Source organism: Tauraco erythrolophus, chromosome 21, assembly GCF_009769465.1.
Source record: "Tauraco erythrolophus isolate bTauEry1 chromosome 21, bTauEry1.pri, whole genome shotgun sequence".
NCBI lineage: Eukaryota > Metazoa > Chordata > Aves > Musophagiformes > Musophagidae > Tauraco > Tauraco erythrolophus.
The window spans coordinates 12,203,368-12,224,716 of NC_141485.1; the positions used below are offsets into that span (position 1 = coordinate 12,203,368).

The 21,349-nt window shown below is 44.3% G+C and overlaps 1 protein-coding gene across 1 annotated transcript in view; it reads right to left on the reverse strand.

Moving 5' to 3' along the window:
• The window catches only part of COL26A1 (collagen type XXVI alpha 1 chain), a 196,706-nt gene that overhangs the window by 46,743 nt on the left and 128,614 nt on the right, over nt 1–21,349 (reverse strand). The window contains exon 4 of the mRNA XM_086624752.1: nt 8,842–8,883. Coding sequence (XP_086480878.1) covers nt 8,842–8,883 — 42 coding nt within the window. The remainder of the gene's footprint in view (nt 1–8,841; nt 8,884–21,349) is intronic.

Sequence of the window (21,349 nt, forward strand, 5' to 3'; positions counted from 1 at the left end):
CCACAACTTATTAGGTCCGTCCTCTCCCCAGCATGTCAGAGCGTTCAGGGGAAAGCTGTACTCTTGTGGGATTGCAAACATGGCATGCTCCAACGTAAGCGCACGTAGAACGCACCATCACCTTACAGCATCCCTTCTGTTTCGGCAGTACGGAGGTGGCTGAGCGAGGCCAGGTCGCATCCATAAGCAAACATGGAAGGAAGGAGGGAGGGAGAGAAAGCATCTTTCTTTTTGTCCCCTTTGTGGGGCCAATAACTACCAAACACCATAGGCTACTCACTTTCAACACACAATCCCACGTTCAAAACCAGCACTGACAAAGCCCCACAACATTTCCGCTCAGCGTGACCATTAGCGTAGTTAAAGTATCTCACAGATAAGGAACTGCAGGCTCAGAGAAATTTAAAGATGGTCTCATTGACCACAGACAGTTCGTTCTCTCCCATGGTTTTCACATCAGGATTTTACAGGATGGAAAGTTTTATTTTCACCTGTAAATTGTCAGTTAATATGCTGCTATCAATATGAAACAGAACACCTATAGAATACATTTTCCTTTTTACCATCATTACAGATAGTTCACCATCTCTGCTAGGAGACCCCAATCACTGCCAAAATTTCTCCTTTTGTAATCTCTCTCTCTTATATCTCTATTATAATAACACTTACCCTTAACTTTACTGGCTATCTTTAAAAAGCAGCTCAAGTTTCCTTTCTTATGAGAACTGCTATCTGATCTTTTTCTGCTTGTAAAATATTCATACTTCATTTTCTTGTCTACTTTCTTCTACCTTCTTAAAAAGGAAAAGGCTTTTTTTTTTTCTGAATAAGCCATAAATATTTTTTCATTATCATGATATTCTGTGATTTTGAAGGGTCTGAAAAAAAAAACTGAGCAAAACTGAGTGAAAGTTTATCACAAAAAGCACTTTTGGAGTAACAGCTACTATTCAAGAACCCACACAAAATTTGGTACACAGTTTTGAGTGAAAAAATAGGTGCAATTATAAAAAAAAATTAGAATATTTTCTCTAGATTTTTAAAAATTATTTTCATAGTTTCTTAATTACACGATTCAGTCTTAAGTTTTGAAATAGCATTTATTTCAAAACTCACCTAAATTAAAAATGAAATGAACTAATTTGTCTTAAGTGAAACTAAATGGTTCACTTCGGGTCAAATGAAGTAACTTGGGTTGACCCAAAACCATATTATAGTCATTACATTGTGTCAAAAACCTAAAAATTTCCATTTCAGTTTCTCCCAAATTATTTTTCTGTCTAATTTTTTGGTTTGGCAAATGGACCCAAAAAACATTCATTATTCACCCAGGTCTATTCTTAAAACAGCTCACATCACTCACATTGTTTTATTTAAAGTTTCACACATGCACACTCCCACACCACTAACTAATTTTATCCATAATTGCTCTCAGCCTGGGGATTTGTGCTCTTTCACAGTGCCAGAGATCTATTTTGCTGGTTAGGCCTGTGCTCTGTTAGCATATGGAATCAGATCATGATCATTTATTCACAGGCAACCACGAGTTGTGAGATCCGTGTTCAATCCATCTTCATCTGTCAGAGTAAGGTTGAGCAGGGAACGGCTGGATTTTGATGCAACACGTTCAGCTAGAAATGTATTATCTATTATTTTTAGAAACACCAAGGACATTCTACTAATGTAGCCCAGCACAGTTGCCTGAAGACTGAAATGACCCTGATAATGAAGATTTTGCCTACCCAGCATGACCTTGTTAAAGCCTTGTTGCCTATGGAGCTACTGAGCATGGTGCTCCCAAGCAATGCTGGTGGTACCATCAGTACTTCTGATATTGTACAAAACAACCCTCCCACGAGCCCTTTACCCCCCTGCTTCACCACGGTGTCACTGCATGGCTGTGAAGCACAGCGAAGCAAATAAAAAGCTGGAAAATAGAGACAAGCAGGTAGTATGAACAATATGTATATACAAACCTCTCAGAGCAAGATAGGGCTATATGCAAACTAGATTCAGACTAGGAGGAGGGAGCCCACATGCCTCTCTGCAAAGGAAGCCAAGGGCACAGAGCCCACAGGGGCTGGTGCTCCTTCCCCAGGGAAAATACTCTCCTATAGCTGGCCCAGTCCTCACTACACCAAAATCCAGCATCTGCTACCCACCATCGTTGAACCAGGTTCATGTCTCTGTCACTCCCTGATCTACGACATGGAGTGATACTTAATGGGACCTGGCCAACTCTTTCGACCCTAGTCCAGGCACGCATGGGAGTCCCACCAAGCTTAGAAGTTCATCTCAATTTGAGATGGTCTTGCATCCTTTACAGAAGAAACTGCTTCTCCCTGTTGGGAGAAGCAATCAGGGGAAAATGCAGTCAAAATATGGCCTAACGCAACACGAAATAAGGAAGCAGACAGGACAAAAGGAAACATTTGAATCAAGGCTCACTGTAAAGTCTGGAGGGACTCATAATATTGGTTCTGCACCTGTGTATCACAGGTCAGAGAATCTCTCACAGTTTCGAGCCAAACAACGTGTACTTAAGCGGAATATGTCTTTCAGAAAGACACTCTAGAGCCAGACAATCTAGGTTTCTTTAGTGAACTGCATCCAAAGTTAACCATTGTATATAAAATATGCATCTTATTTCCAGTTTGGATTTCTAACATTAAATTCTACCCCTGCTTTGAGTTTTACTACACTTCAGCCTGCAAGGACTAGAGACACCTTCTAGGGTTAGAAAACTTCTCTCTCCACAAAGTCCCTGTAACCCATAAACATGTCACATTTAAGATGTTCAGTCAAGCACTAGTGTTTCCTCATCCAGAACATGTAGCACTGGCTTCCTTTAGCCAAGACAAAAAAATTAGCTGAAAGATTAAATAATATTATTGTTATATATATGATATACTATATATATTATTATAATATATGAATAATGAAAACAATAGTTTAAGCAACTGAAAAGGATGATCTGAATTCAGAAGAATTTGCCTCCCTGAACGTCAAAATACTATGTAGTATTATTAGCAGTAGTGCCAGAGGCACTCCTGTAAAGCTTTGATTTCCCAGGTCAACATTTCAGCTTCAACCCACCATGGTTTGCCCACTCTCCCATGCTTTGCTCCTGCCTGGGCTCTGCACAACACCCCACAGCCCCTGCTCCCCCCACAGCCCCTGCTCCCCCCACAGCCCCTGCTCACCCCACAGCCCCTGCTCACCACCCCATTGCTCTGCACAAGGCTAATGACTGTCACTCAGCACCTGAGAGCTGGAGTGAAATGGTTCAAGGCTACAAGATAGTCAGTCTCTTGAGGATCATTACTTCACCTAGTTCTGCTAATTACCCGTTGTTGGCCTTTATCTAAATCCCTCTGAGCCTTGCAATAGTCCTTATAGATCCGAGCAGCAGAAAAAGAAATCCCTTTCACATTTCTCTGCAGCTGTGATTTCGTTCTCAGAGACACAAGGGACACCAGGGAGTCTGGAGATCTGGCGCATCCCTTATATCACCTGTCTGGTCCCCATAATGTGAAGAACAAGGTAACGCTTGTATCAGATGAGTGGCTAGCACGAGGCTGTGCAAAGGACTTATTTTTGTTCTTTTTTTGTTATTTCCTTATTAACTTCTGGATGAAGAAAAATTAGTAAAAGAAATATCCAGCGGAGGCTAGCCAGGCACATTTCATTTTCAGTTTCAAATTTTAAACTCTTCAAAATAGCTACACCAGGCTACATCACTAACTCGTTTTAGAATGAAATATCAGAGGATAACTATAACCAAAATGTGCTCCAGAATTCCCACATCCTGTTACTTTAACCCAAAACTCACCAAATACTTCCAAATCTGGGGATCCATTTATTTTCTGGTGGGATCAAGCCCTTATTCACAATTTGCCTATTTGTGCTTTCTCTGATTTATGATATCTACGCAACAATGAATAACGTAGTATAAGTGTCCCCTCAAAGACATCATGCTGTTGGTAGTTTGAGGACTTTCATTTTGAGGTCCTAGCTGCCTCTACCTTGAAACTCTCAGAAAAAAATGCCTTAAATGGCAAGTTCAGATCCACAACTGCAGGCCCAGCATCCGGGGACATTTCTCCTGGAACATGGCAAGCATTGGGTAAGGCTGGGCGTCAGCCAATATTCTCTCCCACGCACTCAGCCCCAATATTACGTTACTCTTACAGCTGTGGAAGATTTGACAATGAATTTTGACCCTCCCTCTGAGCACTGAGGAGGAACGGGGAGAACAGCCAGTGAGTCCAAACCAGACAAATGCAGAATGGTTTTCTGTGATACACCAAGAAGGAACTGGGTATCTCCAGAGACACTTTCATTCCCCACCAACTCCACACCTTCTTCTCACAACAGCTCAGCATCAATAATCCCTTCTGAGCACCAGGCAACAATACATTGGCAAATAAGCTCAGACCAAGACTTTAAAATTAAACAGCCAGAGGATAGCTTCAGCGGCTCAAGGCACAGTCCCTGGTGCCTGCTGCCACACGACGCTGCTGGCAATAGGGATGATGTTGGCACTTTCAAACAAGCATGGGGTAGATTGCAACTGGAAGGAACAACCATAATTCTCCTGCAGTCAAAGGAGCTCCTAGGTTTCATATACGCTGAGTGCTTCACCCCAACAGCACTATCAGGAAACTTAAGGGCACTTAAACAAATCAAATCTCTTAACTGTTTAAGTTCATCCTTCTCCATGAAACATGTCTGGAAGACACTCTTAAGCACTTCACCAGTTAATTGCCCAAATCCAAACCATCACAGCCCACAAATCCTTTAAACTTTGAGAATTGACTTAATACTGAACAGCTGCCAGGAGCTCCTTCACTCGCAGCCACAGGAACAGCTTTCTTATCAATAAATGGGGATTCCTGGGTACGCAACACCCAGTAACGGCAACGGAAATCACTCAGCCAAATGTCTCTGCTTTGAGATTAGGATATGCCCAAAAGGTTGCAGGCAGCAAAAACGTGCTAAGTGCAGCTACAGGCCAAGCAAGATCCACATTGAAAATAAACAATGGAACAGTCTCCTTCCAGAAGCGTGAGGACAGCCAGCGTGGGGATGCTATAAAAACGTCGATATTTGCTATAAATCGCTGTGCTTCAAGACTCAAGACTCTACAGTTTTCCTCAATAGGAAATAACTGGACTATCTCCAAAAACTGTTGGTAAATGAGGATTTTCACAGTGACAATTGCCTCAGTACAAAAACAATCTCCTATTTTAGCCCAATTAGTGCTGCTTTGCATCATCAGCCCAGGCTTTGCATTTTGCAGTTGAGAGAGACGCATCTGTGAGGCTCTTCTGTTGCATGTGTTTCATATTATATTCTAGCACAATATGTATAAACTAACGCTATTCTACGCTTACACAGCACCTCATCTGGAAATCTGAAAGCGATTTATGAATGGTGGGCATCTGTGACATTTTACAGATGGAAATTGAGGCACAGAGGGATTCAGTAATTAGCCCCAGACTTGTACAATGAGTCAGCTGCAGAGCAGAGCCCTTTATTTGTTGTGTAGTAACATCTTCTATCCAAACACAGAGGGAGACAAGTCTTTCCCCAAAAAAAGTGTATGAGTCTGCCCCAAAATGCCACCCATGTCTGCATTCAGACAGACTGTTGAGGAATAGTTGATGTGCACAGTCTCCCCTGGTAGACAGGTCCCTCTGTTCTTGTAATACCAACACAGGCCAGAAGAAGGGTTAATACGCCTGAAAGTTTGTCTGCTTTTTCCACATCAGTTGATCTAATAAAAAAGATTGATTCTTCCCGCAAATCTGGCCTCGCTCTAACAAATCATTTGATTTGACACAAAGGACTATATTCAGATAGTTTAAATTCCACTTTAGTCCCTGAAACTAAAGTTTCTGATGGGCTGAATATTTAGAAACAGCCAATAGAAAACACCAGGCAGAGACACCCACCTTGGGTAGGGCTAAAAGTGCCTGAGCACGGCCAAAAGTATCTGCAGATCTCTCTACACTGTGGTGCTTATGAGCCTACAAGGAACATCACGGTGTTACAGCAAACAGACAGCCTTTTCTACATCTTCTAGAAATACAGCAGCAACAACTCTCACTACTGAAGTACCTCCAGTATGTGAGCATAACACTGTACTACTTTCCCACCTTGCCCAAGACAGCGGGCCAGACGCCGGGAGCGACACTCTCAGGGTATTGGGATCCAGATCACCAAGGGGTAGAAAAAGCCCATGACGAAACTCAAGCAATCCAGGCACTGGCATTAGAAAATTTTCAACTTCTTCGGCTTGAAAAGATAGAAAAGCATTTGCAGCCAGATCTCTATTGCAACTTAAACCAGAATTTTTAGCTCTCCATTATTCCCTTTTGGTCCCACTTATATCAGAGTTAATGAGTGTTGCAGTTGGAAGAAGCTGATTTTACAGTGCTCCTGCCCTCAGTCTACATGTTCTTTACTTATCTGGCACGTTTCCTTCTAAAAAGGAGAGGAGCAAATCCTCATGTGATGTGGTGTCATGCACACCCTACCCCACACAAATTTTGTTATCTGGTCTCCAGGGAAGCTGTGGATTCCCTCCTGCACATTTCATTGTTCATTTCAGAAGAGTCATCTACCCTCCCCAGACCTCAGAGAGCAAGTCCCAGCCACACTAGGGGCAACACAGCAATGTGGCCTTTCTGTCTGGCCACATACTTCCAGAGAGTTTAGCCTGCATGCTAAAAATCAGCGTACCATTTGGAAGCTGAATGACTCAGAACAAACCATAGCAGGAAACATCCTCAAACAGAGGACAACTAGAGGAATTCAAGGCCAAATTGCTGATAAGGAAGTTTCCTTGCACAGTCAAAAAACACCTCTATAAAAACTCAGCCAATATCTTCTACCCCTGATTGTCAGGTTAACAGAAAAATAATAGCATCAGCTAGATTTCGCCTGGATGAAACCTTAAAGGTGCACAGAAATGTGCAATGGTGTAAGCTACATTTTAAAATAATTTAGTATCTTGTCTCCTCAGAGGGCCATGATGTGCAGGGGAAGGACTATTCCTGACCTCTACAGACACAGAACAGGGCAGATGTTGAAAAGGACACAGCCATCAAGGGAGAAACTGAAGCACAAAACGGAGAGAGATCAAGGAAACAAATCACCACTTTAAAAAGATAACCCAGAAACAAGACTGGCCTGTGGCGGGACCAATAATAAGGAGTGCAGAAGATTTAGATGGAATTCCTGCTGACACAATAATTTCCCGCAGGTCCTTGGACATGTCATTTAGTTCCTTTGCATGGCAGTTCCAATACAAGGATCAATGCAACGAGGATGGAAACAAAAACTGAAGGATCCTTCTCTCCTAGAAGGGCTGGGATTGACTTCTCTATTCAGACATCAATTTTTTCCTGATACAGTATGAACTAAGAATTTCAAGGAAGGACCTGAAGTCATTATGCACTCCAAATGCCCTCTGGTCTCCGCAGTGAGCTCTGGGAATAGGTGTCGGGCATCTTCAGTTCCAGGGTCCCACCCAAAGGATGCAGCACTGCCGTTTCTGCCCCAGTTGGCTACTGCCCACTCTGGCTGTGCCTGGGACGAAGGGCCAATTCTATGCTGAACATCCACAGTTAATGAGGAATCAGAGGGATGTTCTGTAACATCCATGGGCAGAGCACACAGAGAGGGATGAACAGCAGCTAGAGCATGAAGCACATCTCCAGTAGAGGTAGGGGCAGAAAGACAGATGGTCGTCCTAACCTGAGGCTCCATAGGAGCTTGTAGGCTACAGGACGCTCATTTTTCTGCTGAGTGTATGTTCAGCAAGGAGAGCAGAGGCAGAGCAGCATGAGCTCTTCCTGCCCTTGGAGATCGCCGCTTTCACAAAACCCACCCTTTGGAGTAACTTGTCTGCTCAGCATACGTGCTGCTTCAAAGGTCCCACAATTTTCATCTTCCACAAAACCTTCACGTGGCCATCAGGTACAAAGACTCCCCTGTAAATTCCTGCTTCTTATTGATTAACCATCATCAGAGATATATGGTCAAATTTAAAACCTTGGTTGGGCTTTTGCACATGCACCAGAGCACTTTCAAGCACTTTCACCATCAGTTTGGAGACACACAGTTCATGCACAGGCAAGCAACAGTTCTCGTTCACTTTCAACCTTTAAAACCATTTCGGTTTTCTCAGGGAAGGCTGTTCAGAGACACCAACACGAGTGTCATAGAAACATTCCGACATGAGGAGACACCAGGCTGCTGGATGCCAACGGCTGGTGAATTTCTTTCCTCACAGGAGAGCCTGCAATTGCAAACAAGGTCACAGCCACGGTCGCCCTGAGCACTCTGCACACTCACCTCATCAAGCTAACTCCCTTTCTGGCTCTTCTCAACATACCACCTCAAAAGATTGATGAGGAGCGTGATCAGGTCAGGAAAAATGGGGTGAGTTTTAATTGCAAGTTTTAATTGCACAACAGGTGCCTTGGGACAGACGCAGGGTCTGTGGAGCCTGGTGTCCCCTCTCAGACACTGACCCAAGGGAAAACGAGAAGAGTGCAAGCAGGACAGCCCTGCCCAGGTGCTCATCGGGTGCTGCCTGGGCAATTCCCTGAACCTGAAAGGAGCGGGGCATTTCCAGCTCCCCTTTTCCTTGCCCTCCAGAAACTTGAGGGAAACTGAGGCAAAGAGCAGGCAGAGACTCACAGACCCCCTCCCATATGCTTCCCCCCACAAGCAAAGGGCATCCCTGGCTGCCGTGGCCCCCCACCCAGGAGCGCACCCCGCTTTGCTCTCATATTCTGCTTCCCTGTAATGTTTGTGTTGCCCACTTACGGTCCTGGTTGGAAAAGGAACCGTGCTGGCGGCCAGGCGAACCTGCGAGAGGGAGACAAGGCAATTATCACCGGGAACGTGTCAAACCCTCGCCCTGCACTGGTTCAGCAGAGAAGTTCACTCATCTTGCAGAGCAAAACTTGGTAAGGAATGGAAGCCCCTCTGCTCTCCCCGCTCGGCTCATTCGCGCTCCTGCAGCACTTCCCCCCCCCCCCAGCAGACAGCGTGCACAGACGCCCACGCTCGTGCGCCCAAAGTGCTGAAATAAGCCTGTAAAAGAGTCCCGTGCCTCTGTGGGAGATGATGTTTCCAAGAAATACAACCACAGAAAAACCTACTGAATGAAACAGGCTGCAGTAATCCATCCTGGTTGAACGTAAAAGGGGCTTGGGGTTGGTTTGTTGGTTGTTTTTTTTTTTTAAATAACAGCAGTCTTTGCCTCAATTGCACACTATGGGGAAGAAACAGTCCCAGGTTCAAGGAGGGAGAGTAGCTGCCATCATTTTGGCTGAGCCATGGCATGGCAAGAAAAACCCAACACTTTCCCAGCAGCTAGTGCATGTGTTAAAAAAACAAGTTTGTGACAAGAAGAAGAGAAGGAATCAAGTCAGAGAGAAGGCTTTTAGCAGCATGGGCACAGCAGCATCTCCTAGTGTTTGGAAAACCAGAGTGCACTTCAGAAGGGGTGTCTGCCCCCAGCTCTGCCAGGGCCAGTTGTGAGCTGGGCTGGTTACCTTGCCTCTAGAGATTTTTCTATCTCTAAGTGTAAAATGAGAGGTGATCACTCCAACTGCCTTTGTAAACCAGTCCAAGGTCTGTGAAGACCCAGTTATTTAAGTCTGTAAACCACAAAGCACTTTCATCTGGAAAGCACAATATATGAGCAAATCAGAATCTGTGTTTTCTTGCTTAAAAGGATAAAAAAGGAAAAAGAAAAATACTAAACAAGCTGAGGAAATAATTGTCTTGGTACCAAAAATTACCCACAGCACTGGAGGATGACGGTCACACTAAAGTGATGTATATTGGTCATGATCAGCACACATAAAATCATCTTGAAGATACTAACTACAAACAACCGTTACAAGATTTTACAAGAGTGTGTTCATTGTACCAGTGTCTAGAAACATCACATCAAAAACAAACAAACAGGATTAGATAATTGCTTTGAATATGGTTTTTGTTAGTTTGGGGTCCTAGGTGGTTTGCACATCTGCCTAGAAAGCTGAGCAGCAGGCTTGCTTAGTGTCCTCCTACTCATCTCCACTGGGAGGAACGGGAGATGTTGGTGCAATTACACCAGTGCAAATCTGAGCAAGGTCTGGAGTCCCTTAAGACCCTCAAACACTCACTAAAACCCACACAGATTGCTTTGGAGGAGTGATGCTTTCATGTTCCTCCAGCTCTTGTATGTCACCTCAAGCTTTAAAGCACACGAGCAGTGATAATGGGCCAAGTCCAGTCCCACAGTCGCAGTGCTACGTTCCTCCTAAACCTGTCCTTCGAGGGAAGTAAATAGGCACTTGGCTGCTGGTGTAACTTCCAGCAGCTGTTTCTATAACATTGGGCAAGCATGGGACACGTGGATGAACAGAAAACTGCCCTGAATGGACACCAACCCTATCTTATTCCCTTTTTCTTCAAGAAATTCTGTTTCAGAGGGGCCTGACCCCAAGCCTCTCACAGGATTGCCACTGTGTGGAATCTTTTCAGCTGGTTTAATCAAAGCTTTGGGATTCAAGTGATGCTCCTTCAGCAAGGACATGGTAAATCAGATCAGGGACCCCAGGGGATGTTCCCATAAAGTCCCACCATAGCTTTGCTCAGATGAGCAACCACAGCATATGCCGCACCACTCACACCACTTCTAGTCCCACCAACTCCAGCAGTGGGAGCTGGGTGACAATGCTTGGCACTAGGAAACCCCGTACGGAGAAGGTGAGGGGCATGCTGCAGCCTTTCCTAGAAGCTCACCAGTGCCAGCTGGCTCCAAGCTACGTCGGCACGTACTGCAACCTCATCGCTGGCTGCAGAGGAGAGAGCAGGCAAGTGGGGATCGGACACAGCCCAAGCCAGGGCGGCAGCCTGGCTGGATCAAAGCATTACTGCAAGTGCAAAGATGGAAAACACAGCACTTATTAAGTGAGACCTTCCTGTCGCATGGCCAGACCAGTTTTGCTTCTATGTGAGCAGCAGTTGCAATCTCCCAAACGAACTCAGCAGGAGCCACACAGGGGAGTGCCGGTCTCCCACGGAAACCTCTGTCCAGATACTCCAGGTCTTGACCCTTTCAAAAATGATGGGTTTCTAGCTCTGGTACCTCTTACTACAGGTCTGTCTGAATCCATGGTAGTGCCCTGCTCCACCGACGACAACTCAAAACCACTCTGCTCCCTGTCTTTGCAGACACATGACTGCAAATGAGGACTGGGATGCAGCGCTAGCACCTTCCCCACCTCCCCAAAACAGGCAGCGAGGGGAACTCCTGTCCTTCACCTTTTGAGAGGAGGCAGAACAAAGCTCATTTATCCAGGTCAGCTACGAGCCCAAAGAAAGCACCACAGGCAAGTCTCAAAGAGCCTAGAAATTAGTTATCTTGGCCCACAGCAGCTGGCCTCCATGTCAGGGATGAGCATATCAGATGCAAGAGGAGTGCAGAGAAGCAAGAGCTGAGCTTCACTTTTTAAAACCCTAAGGCCAAGTCTGGCCAACCTGAGGTCCCAAAGCAATACGTGACAGAAAATTAAAGCCAAGTCAAGTGCCTAAACAAGATGCTGGAGGCTACGAGGCCACACAGCAGTTGTCTTGTGCACTCACAAATGAAGCACTCAGCTGGGAAGTTCTCCTGAAGCATCTCCTTTTAACTGAGATTGTCATTGCAGCCAGAGCCCAAAGAGCTATATTAATGCAGCACACTGTTTCATCATTGTACTCTCTGAAGGAGGACAACTGACGTAGAAGAGAATTCATCTCGTCTTTCAGTGCTTTACCAGGTTTGAGGATTCAACATAAGAGCAACCAAGTGCATCCTGCATGAGATTTCTGGGAATGGGTGGTCACAGAAAGTGGGTATGAGATGGAAGTCACAGACAGTGCAAGACACTTCAGTTCCAAAAGCCTTGCATCACTGCAGACCATCAAAATAACTGCAACCCATAACAATATTCTCAGAACCACACAGTTTTGCACTATTAACTGAATAATATAATAACCACTATGCAAGAAATTTTCTTTCATTATTCCACCATTAACAGTAACTACAAACCACCAAGTTCTGCTTCTACTTTGAGGAGCAGATAAAGATTTCAATTTACTCCTTTCCAGTTAAAATTAGATAAATATTTTATGCCTTCTGAAAGAACTGCAGAGTCAACAGAAATACCAAGAGCCAAATCCAGAGGGATCCTGTTACTAACTCAAGATCCATCTAGAGTTAAACAGCATCCACAATCCAGCATGGGAAGTTTCTCCCTTTGCACAACAATGCCAGGTCAAGATCAATGACATCAAAAAAATGTTTTAAAGGTCTTTTCTGTAACAGCAATAAGAAAGAAAAAACTAAATCACAAGAATTGCAAAAGAAAGGCCAGTCAAAGGTAGAAATGTATTCCACAGCCCTGCGCAGGGAATCCATTTCTGGACAGCTGCCTAAAACTCTGCATCCGCCTTGTGCTGGCTCAACCCCCACTGCTCTTGGCAGGTAAGACAGAAAATTGGTTATAAAATGAGCCCTATATTTTATAAGTTTCATAAACATTAAAAAAAAACCAACCTAGAATATGAGGTATTCTCGGAGATCCTGTGCCAGAGAGTAATGTGGTCTAACTTGGAAACAGAGTTACCACCTGTTCATGGCAACTACTCTTTTAATCTTAATTTCTGTTTTATGAGCTGACCAACACTATTTTATTAGCTGACAATTAGTTTAGGTTGATTTAATTAAACAAAATCGATTACAATCCCTTTTTCTTCCAGGGCAAACTTTCTGCAGGACTAGAGGTTTGAACAACTTGCACCCTGTATCAATAAAGCTATATTCTACATCTTTTTGTCCAAAATGATCACATGATAATTCAGGTAAACACATGTCAGTGGACACAGAGATGTTCTAGGTATGTTAAAAAGAAAAGGCAGGCTCTGGTTTCCTTTTCTGGTTAAAAACAGAGGTGATAGTAGGTCACTACTAGTGCTAGCAGATAGGTAGCACTACTACTTAAGCTTAACTGGTTTAAGAAGTTACCAGCTTTGTTTTTAGAATGAGTGAGTCTGCACCTGACGGATGGCCAGTATACCAGATAGGGAAGAGAGAGCTGAAAAATAACTCAATCTGAAAAAAATAACTCATTATTTTTCCATTTACTTATTATTTATCAATTCATTAAACGATGTGGCTGCAGAGGTGCTTAAGGCAGTGGGACAGAAAGGGCAGTGCAGGGTGGGAGGAACAGCAGCCATGGCAAAGGGGGTAAATTTTAACTGTCACTGGAAAGGAGCTCATTTAGCTAACTGCGAAGATGAACACGTGGTCATTGTCTGCCAGTATCACACAGCACTCACAGTTAGTACTTGATCTAAAGCTCGAAGTTGATGATAAAAAAAAAATGAGGTGATTGGTGACAGCCAACATGGCTTCACTAAGGGCAAATCCTGCCTGACTAATCTGGTGGCCTTCTATGATGAGGTTACAGCATTGATGGATCGGGGAAGAGCAACTGACATCATCTACCTGGACTTATCCAAAGCATTTTATACTGTCCCACACGACATCCTTATCTCTAAACCGGAAAGACATGGTTTTGATGGATGGACCACTCGGTGGATAAGGAATTGGCTGGATGGTCGCTTTCAAAGAGTTGTGGTCAACGGTCCAATGTCCACGTGGAGGCCAGTGACGAGTGGTGTTCCTCAGGGGTCAGTACTGGGGCCAGTGCTATTTAACATCTTTGCTGGTGACATGGACAGTGGGATCAAGTGCACCCTCAGCAAGTTTGCAGATGACACCAAGTTGTGTGGTGTTGTGGACACGCTGGAGGGAAGGGATGCCATCCAGAGGGACCTTGACAGGCTGGAGAGGTGGGCCTGTGAGAACCTCATGAAGTTCAACAAGGCCAAGTGCAAGGTCCTGCACGTGGATCGGGGCAATCCCAAGCACAAGTACAGGCTGGGCGGAGAATGGATTGAGAGCAGCCCTGAGGAAAAGGACTTGGGAGTGCTGGTGGGTGAGAAGCTCAACATGAGCCGGCACCGTGCGCTGGCAGCCCAGAAAGCCACCCGTGTCCTGGGCTGTATCAAAAGGAGCATGGCCAGCAGGTCAAGGGAAGTGATTCTGCCCCTCTACTCTGCTCTCATGAGACCCCACCTGGAATATTGTGTTCAGCTCTGGAGTCCCCAGCACAAGAAGGACATGGAGCTACTGGAACGAGTCCAGAGGAGGCCATGAAGATGATGTGAGGGCTGGAGCACCTCTGCTATGGAGACAGGCTGAGAGAGTTGGGGCTGTTCAGCCTGGAGAAGAGAAGGCTCCGGGGTGATCTTATTGCAGCTTTCCAGTACCTAAAGGGGGCCTACAGGAAAGGTGGAGAGGGACTTTTTACAAAGGCGTGTAGTGATAGGACAAGGGGCAATGGATTTAAACTGAAGGAGGGGAGATTTAGATTAGATCTAAGGAAGAAATTTTTTTCATTGAGGGTGGTGAGGCAGTGGAACAGGCTGCCCAGAGAAGTTGTGGATGCCCCATCCCTGGAGGTGTTCAAGGCCAGGTTGGATGAGGCTTTGGGCAACCTGGTGTAGTGGAGGGTGTCCCTGCCCCTGGCAGGGGGGTTGAAACTAGATGATCTTTAAGGTCCCTTCTCACCCAAACCATTCTATGATTCTGGGATTCTATAAAAATCCGTTGAATCATAGAATCATCTGGTTGGGAGAGACCTTCAAGATCATTGAGTCCAACCATTCACCCTGCACTGTCAGGGTCCCTAAACCATGTTCCTCAACACCAAATCCACATGGTTTTTAAACACCTCCAGGGATGGGGACTCCACCACCTCCCTGGGCAGCCTGTTCCAATACTTCAGAACCCTCTCTGGAAAGAAATTCTTCCTGATATCCAACCTAAATTTCCCCTGGCGTGACTTGAGGCCATTCCCTCTCGTCCTGTCATTCATAACGTGGGAGAAGAGACCGACCCCCATCTCCCTACAACTTCCTTTCAGGTAATTGTAGAGAGCGATAAGGTCCCCCCTGAGCCTCCTCTTCTTCAGACTAAACAGTCCCAGCTCCCTCAGCCGATCCTCATAGAACAAGTTCTCTAAACCCTTCACTAGTTTCGTGCTCTTTCGTTGCTCTTGACTTTAACAGGCCAACAGAAGGTCATCGGCGCCTTGAATAGATGCCTCTAAAATAGATGTTGCACACTAGGCAAGGAAAGCTTTTCTGAAAGTGCTCTTCTGTGAGCACCTACACTCATGCATCAGCATTCAGGCTGAAGTACCATGTGTCTGCAAAACGCTGGTCTACAGCGAAAAAGATAGCCAAGATTGTATAGGGTAGATATCTCAGCTTTAACGGATTTGGATATGATTTTGTTTGTTGTAACTGTTTTCTTCTTTCCTATTTTTTCCTCTTTAATATTTTTTTTTCCTCCACTTTTTTAGAGCTATACCAAGAAGGAAGTCCCGACTGGGTGAACATCTCGAGTTCAGCACATACCTCAAGATTACACACACAGGCAGGTGCTTTAACTGTGAGTAAGGTATCAGTCAGACTGAGAAGAGATAGCGTTCATCCAGATAGGTTGTACAGATATTTATGTTTGGCTCATTTGAAAGATTCAAAGCAATAGCTGACCAAGATCAGTAGCATTAAGAGCCTTTGGAGTACCAGCCTTTACCAAGCTAAGCTTGAGTGAAACGTTCAAGGACGAACTTTCTCATGTCGTGATTTCACAAGTCCCATTTTGCAACAAGGCAGAACCCGGTAGTTAATTATATCTGCAGAGCTCGCAGTAGAGGTTGTAGCAACAACTCAGCCCTGGAGGATGAATAAAACTGAGTGTAACGGTAGTAGACATTTGGGTGCAGTTAAGTATAGATAATGTTGTAGTCAAATGGCTATTCTATAAGATATATGTTGCCTTTGACACTTATAGAGTCTTGGAAAGTGAACCACCATCATTAGTTACAACTTCCTGGCAACAAAAGCTCTAATAATTCTGACTAATTGTCATGGAAAGTTACCCTGATTGCAAATTTGACAGTTATAAAAATCCAATTTTGGAATTCCAAACAGGCCGGGAACATAATTAGGTTCTACATTTTAACACCCTCTTGATCAATGGTGGGGTAATGGAGACCCTTCCAAGAGCTTTGTTTTTAAATGAATGGCGCCATATTGATGAAACAACTTGGACATAAACCAGAAATTAAATTGAAAGTTTAAACAATGCAGCTGTATTTTATCATCCTGTATTGTCAAGCTTTAACGAAAATAGCTCCTAAACAAAGCCACATGTTTTGCCTGTTGCCCAAAAACTGAAGGTGAATTTTAAAACCCTTTCCTAAACTGCAGGATGCCAAGATTTTTTAGCTAGAAGTTATTATTAGGACACAACAGTATTTCACATAAGTCTTGACAACAGTTTTGTATGGTTTCTGTAAAAGCAACTTCATTTTTTAAATCAGAGATGGCTTAGAAGAGTGACGCTTCAAAAAAATGGCACCTCTGTTGTATATTTCCTCTTGTTCCATACACGTATGGTACCAGCAAAAATAAAATCTCATTATAATCAGCAGAATAATCAATACAGGGAGTAAAAGCAGGATTCCCCCCTCATCCTATGTATCACTGATGAACATTGCCAGCTGCCTTCTAATCTCAGGACCTAGAGACAGATCTAATGGGGGTATATGACGTGTTTCAGTGTCACTGAGAAAACTGTAGTAAACTCTTACTTGGAGAGTTATCTATTGCCTTTTGAGGATTAAGATATGATGAAAAAACCACTTGTTAGTTACAACACTCTGAGAACCAGATCTTCGATAATTCTCGCAAATTAATCAAGCTACCGGAGACAGAAAATGTATAACAAGACTTAGTATTTTTAATATCCAAAGATGGATTTGCACAGCTGGAAAATTAGGAAAAAAGCTCTGGTTTTTGGCTTGTAATCTGTTCAAATAGCCTAGAGGATTTTAGGGGGTGCCACTCATACAAATTAAATGGGATTCTACCACATCTATTTACTGGAGTACAGTGTTTAAGATTGCAAGATTCGATTCCATGTTGAGCAAAAAATTGCTGAAAATCAAATAGCATGTTAAGTTCTACCAGCCTTTCCCATAAAAGTTTAAGTGTTCAATCTCAGTTTTGAGTATCCATAATCCCAGCAACAGGACAGAAAAAAAAGCTCCAGGATTGCAACCCTCCAGCTGAATAGGTTCAACGGCTCAACCTTCACATATGCTACAAGAATGAGGTATTTTAATTGGATCTATCAGGAAGCTTGCAGAGGGGTGCATGTAACTTTCATCTCAGTCCACCAGATGAAGGAAGGGAGAAGAGACATAGAGATAAAAAAGCTGAGAACAAAGAGTTCTGTGCAGTGCCTCCCAGCCTCTCTCACACTGGATAAACACGTCTGTCAGACCCTGAGATCAGGCTAAGACCTCTGACAATGGTGGTCTGTAAGTCTTTTATCTTCCTGTGCAACGCAGGCTGTCCAATAGCACAAGAAACAACTCCATGGAGTTTCACCCGTTTCACTCGCATGCTCCCACCTACAAACCACTCGTGCTCTAAGAGTGCAGGGTTGGACGCTGTATGGCTACCAGTACGACAGCACTGAAGATACTGCATGATAGGAAGGGCTAAGGGCAGGCTGTTGTCCTGAGATAACAAGCAGGTAACCCCACCAGCAGTTCGTCGTGCCTACGTTGGCAAACTGGGCTCCATGCAGTGCTGTGCTGGCAGGCAGAACTACACCGGTACCCGGAGTTCAAGCAATTTCTCTGTGCAGGATGGTGCTAACACCCCGACATAGCAGTCATGCCAAGCTCACTCAGCATGGCTAACACAGTGCTGCACCATATGGTGACCGTGGAAATACAGCGCAGTCCATGCCAGGCATGCAAATCAGGCAGGGATGTTCAACCCTCTGGAAATATCCCTGTTTCTCCCTCTTTACTCCAGCTCCCCCTGCTCCAAGGGGGAGCCAAGATGGCTGGTGTAAATGAGCGCTAGGTGCACAGGCAGACAGATGGACAGATGAACTTCAGTGAGATGCAGATCCTTCTTCATGTTTTAGATCATTGTCTACTAAATGTGGATGTGGTACATCCTTTCCTTGAATATATTAGGGGCATTAAGCGTGTTACAGAGACGGACAGGCTCACTACTGTCCCAGAGATCACATGCACTCCTTGGGCAGGCCGTGAGAAATGCTATTTTGACCCAGCTTTTTCCCCAACACACTACTGCTCTGCAAATTCTCGTGTTCATTAAACGCTGCCCAAACCGTCAGGACAAGGAGACGGTTTTTAATGAGGTTGCTGCTCCCATTCATCTGTTCAATATCTTACGGGCATTTTACCACTCTCAGCAGACTAACAAGACTATAGAAGAAGCAAGATAAACACCAGCTAAATAATTTAGATGTTATAGCCTAGTATATGAATATAGACTTCAAAAGGGCAGCACACTTCACAGCCTAGGGCTTTGCTAAAGTGGCTAAAAGAAGGGCTAGGAAGAGGAAGCACCTACCTGTACTGGTCTGTGCTGTGGCAAGTTTTCTCTACAATCCTTTCATGGCTAATGAACATCCAACAATGCTTAATAAAAACAGTGTCTGCTACTGATCAAGTACTGGTTGCTTTGTATCACACTTGAATCTAACAGGAAGAAATGTCCAAGAAGATGTATTGTCTAAGCTCTATGTTTTATCAAAACCAGATGAGCACACATAGCCCAAGGTCCTGGTCGAAAGCCAAAATATACAAGCAGGAAACTGCAAACGGGTAAAATGTGACACTTGAATAAAAAACGGGGTAGTCACCTTTGTGCCAAAAACAAAGGCATTTTCACCATGATGGTACAGTGTATCTGGGACACTTCTGCCTCCTGAAACAGAACACTGTGGTTGCTACAAAGCCTCTTCATGTCAGGCTCTGCTGAATGGAAATCCCAGCTCAGACCACCTCTGGATGATGTACTCCAGTGCCTTTTCTTTTACACGTTCATTTACACAGATAAGTATGCATGTGCACACATCCTTGTGTCTGTGCTGAGGAAAACTGCTTCCATCACAGCTATTTTTACTCTCTTTGGACTACTACTGAGAAGCTTTCTGAACAATTCCTTGATGCTATGGCCTTGGGCTTCAGTCAAGAACCTTGTCCAGTGTGGTCCTCAAAGACATGCCCTTATGGTAGAGAATAAGTAAGACAGAACTGCCAGTGGTTTAGCCCTGACTTTCTGATGACCACCCATACCCCTCCACCCATCCCTTGCTCCACTCTCTCAGCTGCCCTGTTTCAGTGTAAGTCTCTCTGTTTTTCACTGACGCCAACTTTGGAGTCATTGAGACATGGAGAGATGGAGCTGTGTTTAAGCTGGAATAGACACGTCTCTTCTGGTGCAAAACCCTAGCTTCTTCTACAGTTCCATTAGCTCCCAGCTGCTAAGGAAACAAGAGTTCAGCGGTGCTCACTGAACCCATGCTTAACTCCCAGGACAGCCAAGTACCAGTTGGCTTGTGGACGTCAGATACCTGCCACGTGTACTTAAGCAAAGAGAGTCTAAACCATCTGTGACAGGAACATGAGGGGAATATAAGGCACCAAATCATCACCAAGGTGTGCTAGCACATTTTTTATGTGCTAAATCATTGTTTTCAATTAACTTCTAGCAAGAAAACATATATTGAGTGACTTTGTCACATTCCTGGTAAGGCACAATCCACCACTGCCCATTGAAAAAAGCTGCAGGGCAACAGGAAATGTCTCCAAATGCCCACAAATTCCTCACTCCTCAACCCCCAACACCATCTCAGTAGTATCTGTCTAGCTTTGCAAAACCCAGCTACATTCTGCACCATGAAAATTAGTAGCAGAAGAGGCATCTTAGCCCCTGGTCATTTTAAGACTGTCCAGTCAAGGTTAAAGTCTCCTATCAAAGGTTTCCCATCCACTGCCTTATATGTAATGGCTACAGTTCCCTCGACAACATCCCCCTCCCCCTCCATTGCTGAAAAGTAACATAGCTGTTGGAAAGAAGTGGAAAATAGTTTTTAAGGGTCATTAAAATATTTCAAAAAGTCACTTTGATTTAAAAATCCACCTTAATAAAGCCATATTTATAGTTTCTTTCCACAGTCTTCATCCATTTATACAGCTGCAGTTCCTCTAAAAGACAGTTCAAAGAAATGCAGCTCCAGGCACCCAGTCAGAGCCTAAAAATCCACTGCTGAGTTGCCCAAGATTTGACTAATAAAATTTATCTTCAGTGATATAAATTGAAAAGTCAAAACAGAAACCTGCTCACAATCTACTGCACTGGGTTTTTCAATCTGCGGCTCAACTCCATGAAAAAAGGTGTTCCACATGACCTCTGACTGCTGGAGGGAGATAAGGAAAGAAAGATGGTAAGTAGGTGTTGAAAATTCTTAGAAATCTGACCGTACTCTGGGGTACTTTCATCTGCTCAGAGAAACAGGCACTCCATTTCTGATTTGGAGATCAGAGTAGCCACTTGATGACTTCCAGGAGAACAGGTCAACTTGCAGCCATCTCCTTTCATGGCCTCTTACAAAAGGCCATTCTCTGAGATAAAGCTTTCACACAAGCCCTCTTTTTCCAATGAAAAGAGATTGAGGTACAAGACACCCCAAGGAGAGGCAGCCAACTGCAAGAGCACACCACACCAAGAGCTGCTCTCATGATGCTGCTCCCTAGAGCAGCAGTGAGATTCAAGATAGCTGCGCGTGAAAAAGCACAAATAAATTTCCTACTAGTGCTTGTGTTACAACCTTCCTGCTCACCCAATAAGCTACAGGTCAGAATTCAAGACTAGAAATAGTAAAGTTGGAATTGCTGAACTTATCTAATAATCAAAAGCAACAAGTTTTATGCTCTGCAACTATATTATGCAAGATTAAAATCAAGATAGTATCAAAAGGTGCACAGAAAATTTAGAAGATATTTGCTTTCCTACATGCTACCCTTGAGCTATAGCAGACTCAAATGCTTTACGACCTGGTTTCGGCATGAAAAAAAAATACATCGCACAGAACCTGGGGAAGCAATCGGGCAGTGTGCAATCTCCTGTTAAGAAAGCTCTCCAAAGCCCAGCACTGTGGTCAAACAAGCAAGTGCTCTCCAATCCCAGCCAGAGCAGGGCAAGCAAAGTCTGAGACAGCAACACCAGCTCTGATCGCATCCCAAATCCCTCGTTCCACACTGCAGCCCGCTCTTCCAGTCTTTTGGGACAGCAGTTCCCGTGCCGTCGGTGAAGGTGGCAC